The 14,806-nt window shown below is 36.7% G+C and overlaps 1 protein-coding gene across 6 annotated transcripts in view; it reads right to left on the bottom strand.

The window, feature by feature from the left end:
- EXOC2 (exocyst complex component 2) overlaps positions 1 to 14,806 on the bottom strand; it is a 260,156-nt gene that overhangs the window by 84,630 nt on the left and 160,720 nt on the right. For all 6 annotated transcript variants that reach the window (XM_036347812.1, XM_036347811.1, XM_036347813.1 and 3 more), the window contains 2 exons: positions 11,619 to 11,744; positions 4,319 to 4,443 (listed from right to left, as the gene is read on the bottom strand). In XM_036347812.1, the coding sequence (XP_036203705.1) occupies positions 4,319 to 4,443; positions 11,619 to 11,744 (251 nt within the window). The remainder of the gene's footprint in view (positions 1 to 4,318; positions 4,444 to 11,618; positions 11,745 to 14,806) is intronic.

Genomic DNA, 14,806 nt, shown 5'->3' with positions numbered 1-14,806 from the left:
TTTAAGAATTTTGTGTGACTCCTGGGGGTTGGGAGGACTGTTTTAGATGTGGAATTCAGATGTTGCTGAGGAACCCAGCACCTACTGCGATGTCAGGAGGCACAGAACACAGGCATCCTGTACTGGGAAATCTATGTTAAGGATTTAGTGATGGTTAATTCTTTGTGTCAACCTGACTGGGCCATGGGGACTCAGAAATTTGGTTACACATTACTCTGGGTGTGTCTGTGAGGGTGTCTCTGGGTGAGATTAATATTTGAATTCGTAGGCTGAAGGAAGCAGCTTGCCTTCCTCAGTGTCGGTCTCATCCAATCAGTGGAAGGCCTGAATAGAACAAAAAGACCAAAGTAAGGGGGGATTCTTACAGCTTGACTGCATGAGCTGGGACACTGGCCTTTTCCAGCCCTCAGACTAGAACGGAAACATTGGCAATCCCCGGGTCTCAAGCCTGCTGGCCCTCGAATAGAAACTATACAGTGGGCTCTCCTAAGTCTCCATCTTGCTGACTGCAGCAGATAGTGGGACTTGTTAACCTCCATAATCATATGAGCAAATTCCTCAAAGTCTCTTTCTCTTGATATATACGGTTGATATAGGGTATTGGTTCTGTGTCTCTGAACCCTAATACCGACCGCATTTAGTGTGTGGTGGAGGAAGGGATGGAACTCTGAAAGTAAGGTGTCACTTGTCTCAATGAAGGGTCATACCAGTATTAAATTGTTAAGTATCTTGACTGTCAAATGGTGTCTTTTCTAGTTGTATCTGCTATAGTACCTAAGACTGAACTTTTCACAAAGTGGGCTCGTTCAATGGGAAGATTATTTCATAGTCCTTTGTGAAATAGTTTCAAATCAAAGAAAAAAGTGAGAATCAATTATTAAAATACATCATACTAGAATTAAGGCTAAATTTTGCCCAAACAATTTTGTCCACCAAACATGTACTAATGAATGCATATGCCATCTACTGCACAGAATAATTTTATAAACCTCAAGAACCTGTCTCAAAATACATGAAAAATGGAAGGGATAGGGGAATTAGTTATAAGGCATACCTTTTGCAACTGTTAATTAAAAAAATAACTTATTGTTTTAATCTAATGAATTAAACACCTCCAATATACTGAATTTTGTAAGGTTTGTTCTATTTTTTAATCCAATTTTAGAACATAAAGTGCTATTTACTTTTAAAAATTCTGATTCCCACTATTTAAAAATTATTTGGATGCTTTAAAATTTTTCACCCCAAAATACACTGTCTTTAAAATATATCTAAAGATGAGATCTTAACCTACTATTAACCATTTCGTTAACTAAAAACCTTAACTCTTTCCTGCACACACAGACCAAAACTACTTTGTGGTGAGACCAACGGCTAGATTTCACTGTTTTGATTCACATAAGTTACTTCACATGGGCTTGACTGGTTTGAAGAACTGACTATTTTTTAAACTGTTGAAAACTCCATCTAAATCTTCAACGGATGGGCTCTTAATAAAACAAAATAATTCTATAACAAGAAAATAAGAATTTTCAAGTAAATTGAGGTTTTTCAATATTACAGCGCTTTCTTTTATGAGATTAAATAGCAACTATTAAAAGCCCAGAACTCTTCCCAATTTTAATTTTATTACGTTTCTAGATCTCACTCACAGACTGAAATGGTAGACACACTTTCCTAACTCATCCATCCCTTTCTACTGCCCTTTGGTGTCTTTCTAGCTTTTTAATAGAGAGTAGTTTAAAAACATACCCAAATTTGTAGATAAATTATCTATAATAATAAAAGAGTAATATGCCAATGAGACTGGAAGTCCTTCCGGACGACCTTCCTAACTAAGCCGGGGCTGCAAGTGCCGAGCACCTTGCATGAATTTCATGCATTGGGCCTCTAGTATTTAATAATTACTATAAACTTTTAAGAACATTTTATAAATATGAATAGGTAGAAATACCATAAGCATATCCAACTCAATACAACTAATTAAAACCATTTTTTCAGTACTAATGTTCTTGAGTTCAGAAGTAGCTTATTTATTTCACAACTAGGTATAACCTATAAGGAAGGAAAATGTATTCCCTTCCCTAAAATATCTCAGGTCAAAAATATGTGGGAATTTTACAAACTCTAAAAACAACCAGAATAAGGCAACTTCTGTGGATGTGTGGTCTACCTATAGCAGGGGTGGGGAACATCCAGTCTGAGAAATCATTTGGTTTGGCCCTGCCAAGGCATTAGAGATGAGTTAATTAAATGTTTGACCAAATATAGCAGGCAAACTTTTAAGTTGACAATTTTGTATAACCTGAGAATGATGCTATAAATACCCAAATGGCCCTTGGTAGAAAAAGGTTTCCCACCCCTGACCTATTGGAACTGATCCAATTGGAAGGAAAAAAAACACTTGGCTGGAAAACAAAACAAAACAAAACTAGGTCTAAAATCCATTTCCTAAGGAAATAATTCTTCAGATGAGTTCACCTATCTTGACATTATTCAATACTAACCTAGTAGTTCATCAGTCTAGTATTTCTTAAATGCTATTAAACTTTGTTCACTGAATACCTATTATGTACCAGGACAATGACTTTTAGATAAATTTTTATTCCAAATAATAAGAGCAAATTCTTATTTATTTTCCAGATACTGTAATAAGTACATAATTTCTGCTAACTCATTCAATTCTCAAGCCAGCCCTGTGGAGTGGGCACAGAGAAGTAAAGTTATTGCTAAGGTCGCAATTAATATGTGATAAATACTGGGTGTTTCTCATTCAACACTAGTGTTCCATAAGAAAAAATTCGAACACTATTTGCCCATAGCACTGATATAGCAGCACCTAACCTTTCTAATCCTTATATAAGCAATCTGAGTTCGAGAGGGAGCAGATTAAGAGAGGAAGCTATGGCATTATGTGAGCGGTGAAGCTACCCCCACTGTGGGAGAGGGAAAGAAACCCAAACCTGTGCTCAGCTTAGCAGCCACAGTGGGAGCAAGTGCAAAAGAAGCAGGAAATAGCTTTACCATCAGGAGGATCCCTATATCCCCAGCTCACAGGGCTATAAAAGAGTTCTCTCTGGAGACAAGAAGCCAGAACTGCCTTCTGCATGTGTGACAAGTGGGGTTTTCCTAGCAGCTGGAGGCAAAGGGCATTACAGTGTATATTCCAGGACCTAGGGCCCATTCATTGGGCACTTGCAGTGAGAATATAGAGCAGGGGTGGAATCCTCCAGCCTGCCTGCCGTATAAGGTCCATGAAATCATTTGGTCTGGACCTGCAAGGTGGGACTTGAAATTTAATAAATCTAGGAGCTTTGCATAGGAACATAAACTTATATTAAGTGAATTATATTAAACGAATGATGTTATAAATATCCAAATGGCTATTGGCAGAAAAAAGGTTCTCCACCCCTGCTTTAGAGTGGTAAATCTAAGTTCCAGGTGCTATACATAGAAATCGTAACTTCTATGCTACCAATTATGCTATGACTAAGAAACTAAGTAAATATGTGACTTGTGAAAATATAAGAACTTCTGCAGAATGACCATATTGAGGGCTAACAAAAATATTTAAATTCTTTCCAACTAGGAAATCATTTAATTATATGAATTATTTCGAACCTGTGTGCAAGCTATAAAAGCATTTTATCTTTGATTTATCATATGTTCATAGTCCGCTGCACAATTTCACCCAGAATTTTGCCCAACACTATACTTATTTCAGAATCCTTGAAAATATTTCAAATTTTCTTTTTTTCTTTAATTGAATATCTCATTTAATCATCATAATCACCTTTTGAAATAGATACACTCAATATTTTCTTTTTACAGTTGAGGACACTGAGTCCCAGAACAATTAACTTGTTCAAAATTATACAACTATTAAGCATTGGAGCTTTACAGTGCTTTTAATTAATCTTAAAATATTTGACAATAGTTATTATAGGTATTGGGCCCTTAAGGTTTTAAAAACGTCACTTCAGGACTTGGTTGGTGTGCTAAATGGTTGAGCATCAGCCTGCGCACTGAAGGTTCTCGGGTTCAATTCTAGATCAAGGGCATGTATCTGGGTTTCAGGTTTGATCTCAGCCCTGGTCTGGGTGTGTGTGGGAGGTAACCGATTGATGTGTCTCTCTCACATCAATGTTTCTCTCTGTCTCTCTCTTTCTCTCCCTCCCCCAAACCCCCAATAAGCGATGGGAAAAAATATCCTCTGGTGAGGATTAAAAACAAAACAAGTCACTTCAGAATCTAAAATTTTTAAGACTAGAAATTCACAATGATTCGCCTTCATCAATTGTCATATTTGTATACATACCTCACTGAACAGGCTTCCATTAACATATGAAATCCAGAGTTTCCAGAAATTAGGCAGCTGACTTAAAACAAGCTTGGTCAATTTTTCAACAAATGCTACCCGGTGGGGAGATTTATATCTCCATGCTAAGGGGAAAAGAATAAAATACCATGACCATACTTTTGAAACAGGAATAAAAATCTGTTTAAACATACTTCCACTCCCCATCTAAAAATGTGCTCCACTTTGGCTGCAGAGCTTTAATATGCTGAAAGACCAATATTTTATTCTTCTGTCACACCACAACCGCCTGCCAGCACAGACAGCACACTCTCCGCAGAGGTCTCGGCTTTCTCATTGGGCATGGCAGGCAGGGGAAGGACATGCAGGTCAAGAGGACACAACAGGGAGGACTTCACAGAGGAAGTTGCTTTGGCTTTTCAACCTTGTTGTCTTTGGGATGTTACATTTCTCTTTAAAAAGTCATGCCTTCAAACAGCAAAGTAAGGCACAGGCAGGGCTGGCCCACAACCAATATTTAAATTTGAAGCTAATATCAACTTATTAGAATGCCACCAGACACCCTATGTAGTGAAAATTCAGTAAGAAGTCAAATTATCACAAAGGAGCACATTCAAACACAATCATGTAATTAATAACTCCTCCCATAACAAAGACATGTAAGCAAATATAAAAATGTTGAAGCCTCTTGGTTTACATATAATTTAATGTGATTATTGTAGTAAGTGGGGAATAAGGTCTTTATAGATTTCTTATGGGAAGGGTAACTCTGTGGGAATAAAAAGTAAAGTAGTAGTAATTTAGTGAGCATTAATCACTTCCTAGCCTCTCCCATCTTTCTATATCATGCTCTTGCCTGTTTCTTCTTCCCTCCACACCCTGTTCCCTGGGCCTGGGGTTCTGCTTCTGAGCCTCCAACAGGAGCAAGACAGAGGCATTTTCACTGTCCAATTTCACAACAATGATGAGGAGTGCTTCTGGAGTCAACTTCTAACTTTTACTCAGCAACTTCAAAGCAGGTTAAGAAAGGGAACTTTCATCCTCCATCAACTACTGGCTTACTTTCAAAATACTCCCAGGCAAAATGTTTTGTGGTTTGTTATTATCGATGCTATTCTAGTAGGAGAAGGATGGATTTTATTTATTTTCCAATATTTAACAATTTTCTAAATAGACAATATATGGCGAGAAAAGTTAAAAGATATACAGTGAAGTCTACCACCCACCCTTGTCCCCCATTGTCCAGTTCACAACTCCAGCCATAAGAAATCACCGTTACTAGTTTTTTGTGATTCTTTCTGAAATGTCTTTTATATACAAAGGCAAACAGAAATATGTATTCTCCCCCCAAGTGAAAGCATACTAAAAACACAGCTTTTTTTCATTTAACAATGAATGCTAGATTCTTCTATATCCTCTCCTCCCTCCCTCCGTTACATAGTAGTTCATATTCTGGAAGTATCATAATTTACTAAGTACTACTAGTAAGTCCCCTCCTACTGGATAGGACTGTTCGAAATCTTTTCCAGTTAACATTAATGTTTCAACCAGTAAGGTATACCTTATCATTTAGCCATATGTGCAAGCACAGATGCTCCTTAACTTACGATGGGGTTACATCCCCTTAAACCCATTTTAAGTTGAAAATATCGTAAGTTGAAAATGCATTAAATACACCTAACCTAACAAATGTTAAAACTTAGTCTCACCTACGTGAAACGTGCTCAGAAGCCAATATCCAAAAAATAAAACAAAATGCTGGCAACATGGTATATTGTAGTGTTGGTTGTTTACTCTCATGACTGCCTGGATGACTGGGCGCCACAGCTCACCCTGTTGCCGAGCATCACAAGACAGTATCAGATTGCACATTGCTAGCCCGGGGAAAAAAGCCAAAATTCAAAATTCGAAATATGGTTTCTACTGAATGTGAACTGCTCTCATACCATCGTAATGTTGAAATATTGTTTAGTTGAACCATCATTAAGTAGGGGACTGTCTGCATCAGTATAGAATACATTCTCAGAAAAGGAACTGCTGGGTTCAAGGGTACACAGAGTTGTAGTTTCGATAGGTATTTTACATTGACCACTCTGGGGACTAGTTACACACCCATAAGAAACACATGCAAGCTACAGGTTCCTTAGAACCTTAGCAATGAACAAATAGAACACAGAAGACCCAAAACCATAAACACTGGTGGTTTTTGTGAAGCCAGCATCTCACTGTAGTGTTACAATGCCTTTTCAGTTTTTATTATGACTGAAGTTGAGTACCTACTCAGATATGCTTAAACTGCCTTTTTGTGGCCTGTAGAGTCTCTTTACTTATTGGGCATGTTAGTCTTTGGTCTATGTTAAGAGTTGTTGGGAATGCTTTATATTCTGCTGTCACATATGGGAAAGGCATGGCTCCTTCCTTAGGGTAGACTGCAAAGTTGTACTTGTTCAACCGGCAAACTTTTACTGATTGTCACTGTGTGCTAATTCTGCAGCTGCGCTCTGAGGTCTGTCCATGATGCTCACCAGCTATACGAAACAGTGCAGGCCTCCTGCAATTAAACGGCCAGTACTAACGGTAACGTGACATGAGTTTAACCCGCAGTCATAAACAACTAGAAAACTGTGTGTGTGTGTGTGGGGGGGGGGGGGGGTTATAAACAACTGTTTTGAGACAGTGAACAACAGAAAAGGGAAACGGGTGGTGAGTCCACATTTGCCCTGGCTTTCTGCCTGCAGGCAATTTCTAGACAAGGTAAAGGGAGTAACCTAAATAAAGGTCAGTGGCCTTTCTGAGGTAGAAAGATGAATTTCAAGGAGGTGAATGGGAAATGCAGGGAAGAATTATGCAAAGTAGAAAAACCAAGCTCCAAAAATCTGCATAAGAGTCATCTTAAGTCTTTATTGTTATTAGGCCATGCATATATAGTGTAAGATCAAGATTCCCAGAGCTCTTAGCCTGAAGGAACAATCCTCATTAATTACTTGGCTCATTCAGTGGTGATCCAAGAGATCATACCTCAGTAGTAGAGCTGAAGTTTCCCTAGAATGAAGGTAACTCTAGACTTGCTCTAGCAACTATGGCAGGCCTTGAATAGGTCAAACTTACTGTAAGCAACTGGTAAAACCAAGTCCAGCATTCTTTAAAGCAAGGCAACAAATCCCTGACACTCAACATTGGATAGTCACAGAGTCTGGGAAACAATAAAAAAAACTGAAACGATTAGCCATGCTGAAAGGCAAGGAAATGTGAACCACGACCAGAAACGAGAAGAAAAACTACTCAATAATAATAGATCCAGAAATAGTGGAGATGACAGAATCATCCAGTAATGGCAATGTTAAAATATTAAATGAAAATAATGAAAGGGAAGATAGTTAAAAGAACCAAATGGAACTTCTAGAGATGAAAAATACAGTATGTGACATTTTTTAGGTTAAGACACTGCAGACAAAAGATTAAAGTAGTTGAAAGCTTAGCAACTGACACTATAAAGAAACACAGATGGGGAGTGAGGGACAGAGCCTGAGTGATCTATAAGGTAATCTACTGTCCTAACATACACATAACTGGAGTTGCAGAAAAGGAAGCAGACAGAAAAATATTTGAGAAAATTACAACCAAAATTTTTTAAAATTTGACAAAAATTTCCAGGATTTGATAAAATAGATCAAAGAAGCTTGACAAAACCCAGGCAGGATAAATTTGAACTGTTCAAGGTGATGTAATTCATTATAGTCAGTCTCAAGTACAATTTCTAATTTATTTAAGCCTGTTAGTATATCAACTGGTGGTGTGAATGACATTAACAGAGAAGGAGTGAGGTAAAGTGTGTAGACATGAAAAGGAAGGATTTTTTAAAAAACTGGTGGGCTGCACTCCAAGGTAAGGCTCTAGGTCTACATGTTTACAGGGCCACATTATAGCACAGCAGGGAGAAGCAAACAGTTCTCTTCTCCAATTGTTTGGTGCACAGGGTGGAGAATGCACACAGGATAAGAAGAATGAATATCAAATAGAAGCCCTTCATTTAGTGTAAGTGAATCATCTAATTTTAAGGTGTTCTTATAATGGCCATTTATTTAAATTTATTAATGAAATGTTAAAAAAAATTCCCTACTTCAATACTTGTAAGAATAATATGAAATACTTCCAAATAAATTTTAGAGGCATTTGAATTTAATATAACGGAAGGTATTTTTATTATTCTATTTGGATTATTTTATTTCTATTATTGAGGTTAGAAATACCAGTGATTAACAGCGTCTAATTGGCACACCACTACATTATAATCAATGTATTTTATATAAGTAAATAAACAATAGGTAAATATCAACATTACAAAATTAAAAAATGTAACATGGTTATAATTTGAGATACCTTATCTTATGAAAAAAATAGCAAATAATTTATGATTAATAATAAGTCCTTCCCAAACAAAAGTTTAAAATTCATTGAAAATATGTCTTTCTCTGTACTGACAACAGAAATTACTTTTGTTGCAAAATTAACCTTGAAATTCTCACAGAATTTTTTCTGTGGCATATTTTAAAAAATTAAACCACAGAAAATATAAAACTATACTTTTAACTAAATATGTTGAATAAATACTGACCTGTGGTCAATGACTTACTAAGAAATCAAATGGCATGTATTTAATGTACAATGTAATTACTGGGTAGTTACTTAATAAGTAGAAGAGAAGATGGTGGCATAGGTAAACACCGGAGTTAGCTGCCTCGAACAACCACTTCACAAATACAACTAAAAGACGGAACGGACATCGCCCAGAACTACAGGAAGACTGGCTGAGGGGAAATTCTTCAACTAGAAGGAAAGAGAACAGCATACGAGACTCAGAGGAGGCGCAGTGCGGAAAATACAAAGGTGCGGAGGTACACGCGGAGTGGGCTGGTAGCTGAGGGTGCGGTTGTCGTTTTCAATCGGGAGGGAGTCTCAGATTCTGAGCTCCAGTTCTGGGCGAGTCTCTAGGGACCCAGACTCAAACGGGAGAAGCAGGACTGTCTGACATTGGTCGGAACTCGAGGGCAGCTTTCTCTCCGAGGTTTGCAGCTGTTGCTGGGACTCTGAGAGGCAGAGCCTCTGGGGACGGGACTGAGAGCAGCCATAACTGTTCCCTCCACCCCATCTGTTGATCCCCTGCAACCCGCCCCGCCCAAGCCCTGCTCAGAACCATTTGCCAGATAGCCTCAGGCAAAGGCTAGATTAGCACCTCTCTAGAGGACAGAAGTTTTCCCACTGCAGACACAGCTGATTCTCAGAGCCAGTTGGCCTGGAGGTCAAATCCCCCTAGTATTAACTACAACAAGACTACGCACAAACACCAGTAGGGGGTGCACCAAGAAAGCATAAAAAATGCGGAGACAAAGAAACAGGACAAAACTGTCAGTGGAGGATATTGAGTTCAGAACCACACTTTTAAGGTCTCTCAAGAATTGTCTAGAAGCTGCCGATAAAGTTATTGAGATCCTCAAGAAATCTAATGAGACCCTCGATGTTGTGATAAAGAACCAACTAGAAATTAAGCATACACGGACTGAAATAACGAATATTATACAGACTCCCAACAGCAGACCAGAGGAGCGGAAGAATCAAGGCAAAGATTTGAAATGCGAAGAAGCAAAAAACACCCAACCAGAAAAGCAAAATGAAAAAAGAATCCGAAAATACGAAGATAGTGTAAGGAGCCTCTGGGACAGCTTCAAGCGTACCAACATCAGAATTATAGGGGTGCCAGAAGATGAGAGAGAGCAAGATATTGAAAACCTATTTAAAGAAATAATGACAGAAAACTTCCCCTACCTGGTGAAAGAAATAGACTTACAAGTCCAGGAAGCACAGAGAACCCCAAACAAAAGGAATCCAAAGAGGATCACACCAAGACACATCATAATTAAAATGCCAAGAGCAAAGGACAAAGAGAGAATCTTAAAAGCAGCAAGAGAAAGAAACTCAGTTACCTACAAAGGAATACCCATACGACTGTCAGCTGATTTCTCAACAGAAACTTTGCAGGCCAGAAGGGAGTGGCAAGAAATATTCAAAGTGAGGAATGCCAAGAACCTACAACCAAGATTACTTTATCCAGCAAAGCTATCATTCAGAATTGAAGGTCAGATAAAGAGCTTCACAGATAAGGAAAAGCTAAAGGAGTTCATCACCACCAAACCAGTATTATATGAAATGCTGAAAGGTATCCTTTAAGAAGAGGAAGAAGAAGAAAAAGGTAAAGATACTAATTATGAACAACAAATACACATCTATCAACAAGTGAATGTAAGAATCAAGTGAATAAATAATCTGATAAACAGAATGAACTGTGGATTATAATAGAATCAGGGACATAGAAAGGGAATGGACTCACTATTCTTGGTGGGGAAAGGGGTGTGGGAGATGCGGGAAGAGACTGGACAAAAATTGTGCACCTAGGGATGAGGACAGTGGGGGGGGGGGGGTAAGGGAAGAGGGTGGGGTGGGAACTGGGTGGAGGGGAGCTATGGGGGAGGGGAAGAGGAACAAATATAATAATCTGAACAATAAAGATTTACTAAAAAAAAATATTACAAAATGTTGCTGAAAGAAGTTAAAGAAGACACCAATAGATGGAAAGACATCCTCTGTTTATGGATCAGAAGACTTAATATGGTTAAGGTATCCATATCACCCAAAGTGATCTACAGAATCAATGCAATCTTTGTCAGAACCCCAATGATTTTTTTTTTTTTGCAGAAACAGAAAAATCTATCTTAAAATTCATATAGAATTTCAAGAGACCGTGAATAGCCAAGACAATTTTGAAAAAGAAGAAATTTAGAGGGCTCACACTTCCTCATTTCAAAACTTAAGACAAAGCTATGGTTATCAAAGCAGTGTGGCAATGGCATACATACAGATGTATATTCCATGAAAAAGAATAGACAGCCCAGAAATCAACCTTCCTACACTAGTATGTGGTTAAATGGTATTGACAAAGCTTCCAAGACCATCTAGTGGGAGAAAGACAATTATTTCAATAAATGCTGCAGAGGAAACTGGATATCCACATACCAAAAAATAAATAAATATAGTTGGACCCTTACCTTACATCGTATTGAAAAATAAATGTAAATGAATAAAAGAATTGCTTATCCAAAAAAAAATAAATAAGTAGAAGAGACAACAGTTGATAATATTTAGCAGTAGTAACAGAACTAGTTATGGAAATTTCCAAGAGAAAAATGTTTTAAATTAAACAAGTAGGGATTTAAAAGGCAAAGTGGGCATAGAGAGATATACTTACTGTCATCTCGACCAGACTGAAAGCTGCTGCCCCGCTTCAGTGATGCTGTCTGACTAAGATGGGCCAACACTGAGGGGCGAACATCACTATCCAGATCCACCATGGGACTGTGCAGGCCTGCGGTACCTGGAAGGGAGAGGGAACATTCCTATAGGTTCTATGTGTTCATATTTAGTTGGTTTAAAGAACTGCTTCTCTGAGTTATTTCTTGCTCACTTTTTCACTCTTTTAAATAAAGGATTTACTAAGTAAAATAAAAAAATCTCCTCCAAGTAGCTTTTTAAAATCATTCTCACCATGATAGACTTGGAGGATCCAATCCATTACTTTGGCTTGACAGAGAAATGTAACAAATCATGGAGTGAAACTTATATATCATTTTAGAGTGAATGTTCAGTAAAATTGGAGAGAGAGATGTTCTAGGAACATTAACATCAGCATGAGAAATCACTTTTTGAAAAACGACTTGGCACTTGGAAGTCACAGAGGTCTGACTTTTAATGGAACAGATTTATAGCACAAATCTTTGGCTTCTCTCATAAATTTAAATCCCCTAATCCCATTTCTTTCTTTCTTTCTTTCTTTGGGATGTGGAATTTGCTTCCTTGTTTATATTCCTGATGGCAGCCAAGCTAGTTTGGATCCTTTTCACCCCACACTGCTAATATTCCAGAAGCCTAACATGTCATTATTGTCAAGAAATTATCTTTATTGTCCGGGAATAAATATTCCAAAATATCCCCAGAATCCCATACCAAATTATCCTAAAAACCAGGAAACATTTTTTTCTAAATTGGGTAGCAAGAGCTATTAGGATTGGAATCCCATGTTGGTAAATATGTTAGTAAGACATTCACTTAAAATGCTAAAATTTGCCTTTCAGTATGGTATGTAAAGGTGCCTATGAGCCCCCCATTCTGAGCTCTTTGGCTGAGCATCTTCAAAACAAGCTGAATTCACTAAACACTTACAGAGTATTTACCATGCACAGGACTCTTAAATATTCTGCCTATGAAAATGCATTCCACATATTTCTGCCTTATTTTCTATCCTCTCTACCTAAAAAGACTTACTCATTCCTCTTCCTTTAAAATGCTATTGCATGAAGCATTGCCATCTTCTTAGGGATAAGGATTAAATATTATATCTCTGTCCAGTCACTGGACCTTCTGCAATAACTCCCTCATTATATACTGAGTGACCGATACTAAATTAGTCAAATAAAAACCCTATCTTATTTTATAAGTTAATACTAAAAGCTTATAGATCTGTTTTCAGGTGTAAAAGATAAAACACATTTATAAAGTAATAATTTTATGCCACTGGTAATGTTAGCTATTCAATAACACTGTGCAGTTATATATTAGACATCTCCTATGTGCCAGGAACTATACAGACCCTGGGGATAAGATGATGAATAAAAAGATAGGCCCCTGCTCTCAACTTATTTAAATTCTGGTGGAAGCAGGAAAAAAAGCAATAAATAAATAAAATACAGTAAAAAGTGTACTGTTTCATGGGCTCCTCCTATCATGAGCCATTTAACATGATACAATGTGAAATTACAATACAATACAATACAGTAGTATCCTCACAAATTTTACCAGATAGGTTTTATAGAAACAGAAATTTATTGAACACCTATTGTGTTTCAACTCTGTGCTAAATGCTTTATTTATATGCATTTCTACTTTGGTAAACATATCTAATACAAGAAGACTTATATAATTTAATATTAAGAAAACAAAATTAATGTAATTTAGAGTAAAAAAATACAAACAAGAAAAAAATACTTTTTTAGTAACTGATACTTTCTACATTAAAGAAGAAATCATATAGTCACCACATAGTAGAATTCAGGAAGTTAATATCAAAATATCAATTTTCTGAAACACCCTCAAAGTATAAAGGGGATTGAACTTAGTATCACATTAAACATTTATATAAAAATTTATAGAATAAAAAAATGCATATTAAAAGGTGCAAGAAGAGTGCTTTAATTTAAAAAGTTACAATATTACTCTTGAAGGTTTCAGGACTTTAAATTTTTTATTAAAAAGGAAAAGACTTCCTAGTTTCCTAAAAGTACACTATATACCATTCTTACAAAAAATACAATTATCATTGTTCAAGTAAATCCTCAGAAAAGGTTTTCTATATAACTTATGTATTTACAAGTTTAATTTAAATGGTTTAAGATTAAGGTTATTTATATAGCTGAATTTAAGTAACTAGAATTCTTAAACTGTTAGAGACTGATTTATCTTTCCCTGTATTAAGAATATGCTTTTCTTCTATTAGAAACCATAGCATAATTTTCTATGATATCAGGAAAAGAAAGATAACATGAACTAATTTATTAATCGGTGATGTTGAATTACCAGCAAGTATGTCACAGCAGCAGGAAGCTAGAACAGCAGTCTACCCTGAGAACTAACGAACATCTGGAACACATCTGCAAGATGTGTTTCTGCTGAGAGACCAGAAGAGAGCGCTTCAGCACTGCACACAAACACCCACCCACCCAGCACACCAAACAGTGGGCATTAACTCAGGAATGTGTTCTACTCTGTACCATTTTGCATCTTCTTACTGTCAAAAATAAAGGTCTTACGATGAGTTGTTTTACAGGAAATTAACAGAATTATCCTTTGAAGAGAAAATTAATGAAAACATTTTAAATTTCAGTAGTCAGAAAGCAAGTATATAAAAAAACTTCGAGGATTCTGAGATTTCTTTTAAATTTCTACCCCACAAAAGACTGAACAAATATGAAGTGGTTTTGATGCAAACAAAGCATTACTAAAAAGAACAAAAAGAGATGAAGAAAGAAAACATTTTCTGTAATAAATCAGCAAAAGGTTTTAAAATATCTTACAATAAATCATTTTATTTTCTTTTGACTGTTTAACCTCACAATATCATAGCAATATCTACTGATGTGTTTAAGAGAATATATATATTTATACAAAACATGTGGTTATAAAGGAGAATAATTATGAAGTTTCATATGTCATGCTCTGATTTATGTGCAGGTCATATGCAACTGAAAACATTATTACTCAGTATATTTTCCCTGAAGACCCTTGAGATCCAGCTGAGGACAGTATTCAACTGTACACACATACTTCAGTTTTTTCATTACAATATTAGCTTGCAATGGGACATTTTGTAGGTGACAGAGACTA

Source organism: Myotis myotis, unplaced genomic scaffold (assembly GCF_014108235.1).
Source record: "Myotis myotis isolate mMyoMyo1 unplaced genomic scaffold, mMyoMyo1.p scaffold_m19_p_2, whole genome shotgun sequence".
Classification (NCBI taxonomy): Eukaryota; Metazoa; Chordata; class Mammalia; order Chiroptera; family Vespertilionidae; genus Myotis; species Myotis myotis.
The sequence above is the reverse complement of the archived record's forward strand: the minus strand, read 5'-3'. Positions and strand labels throughout refer to the sequence as shown.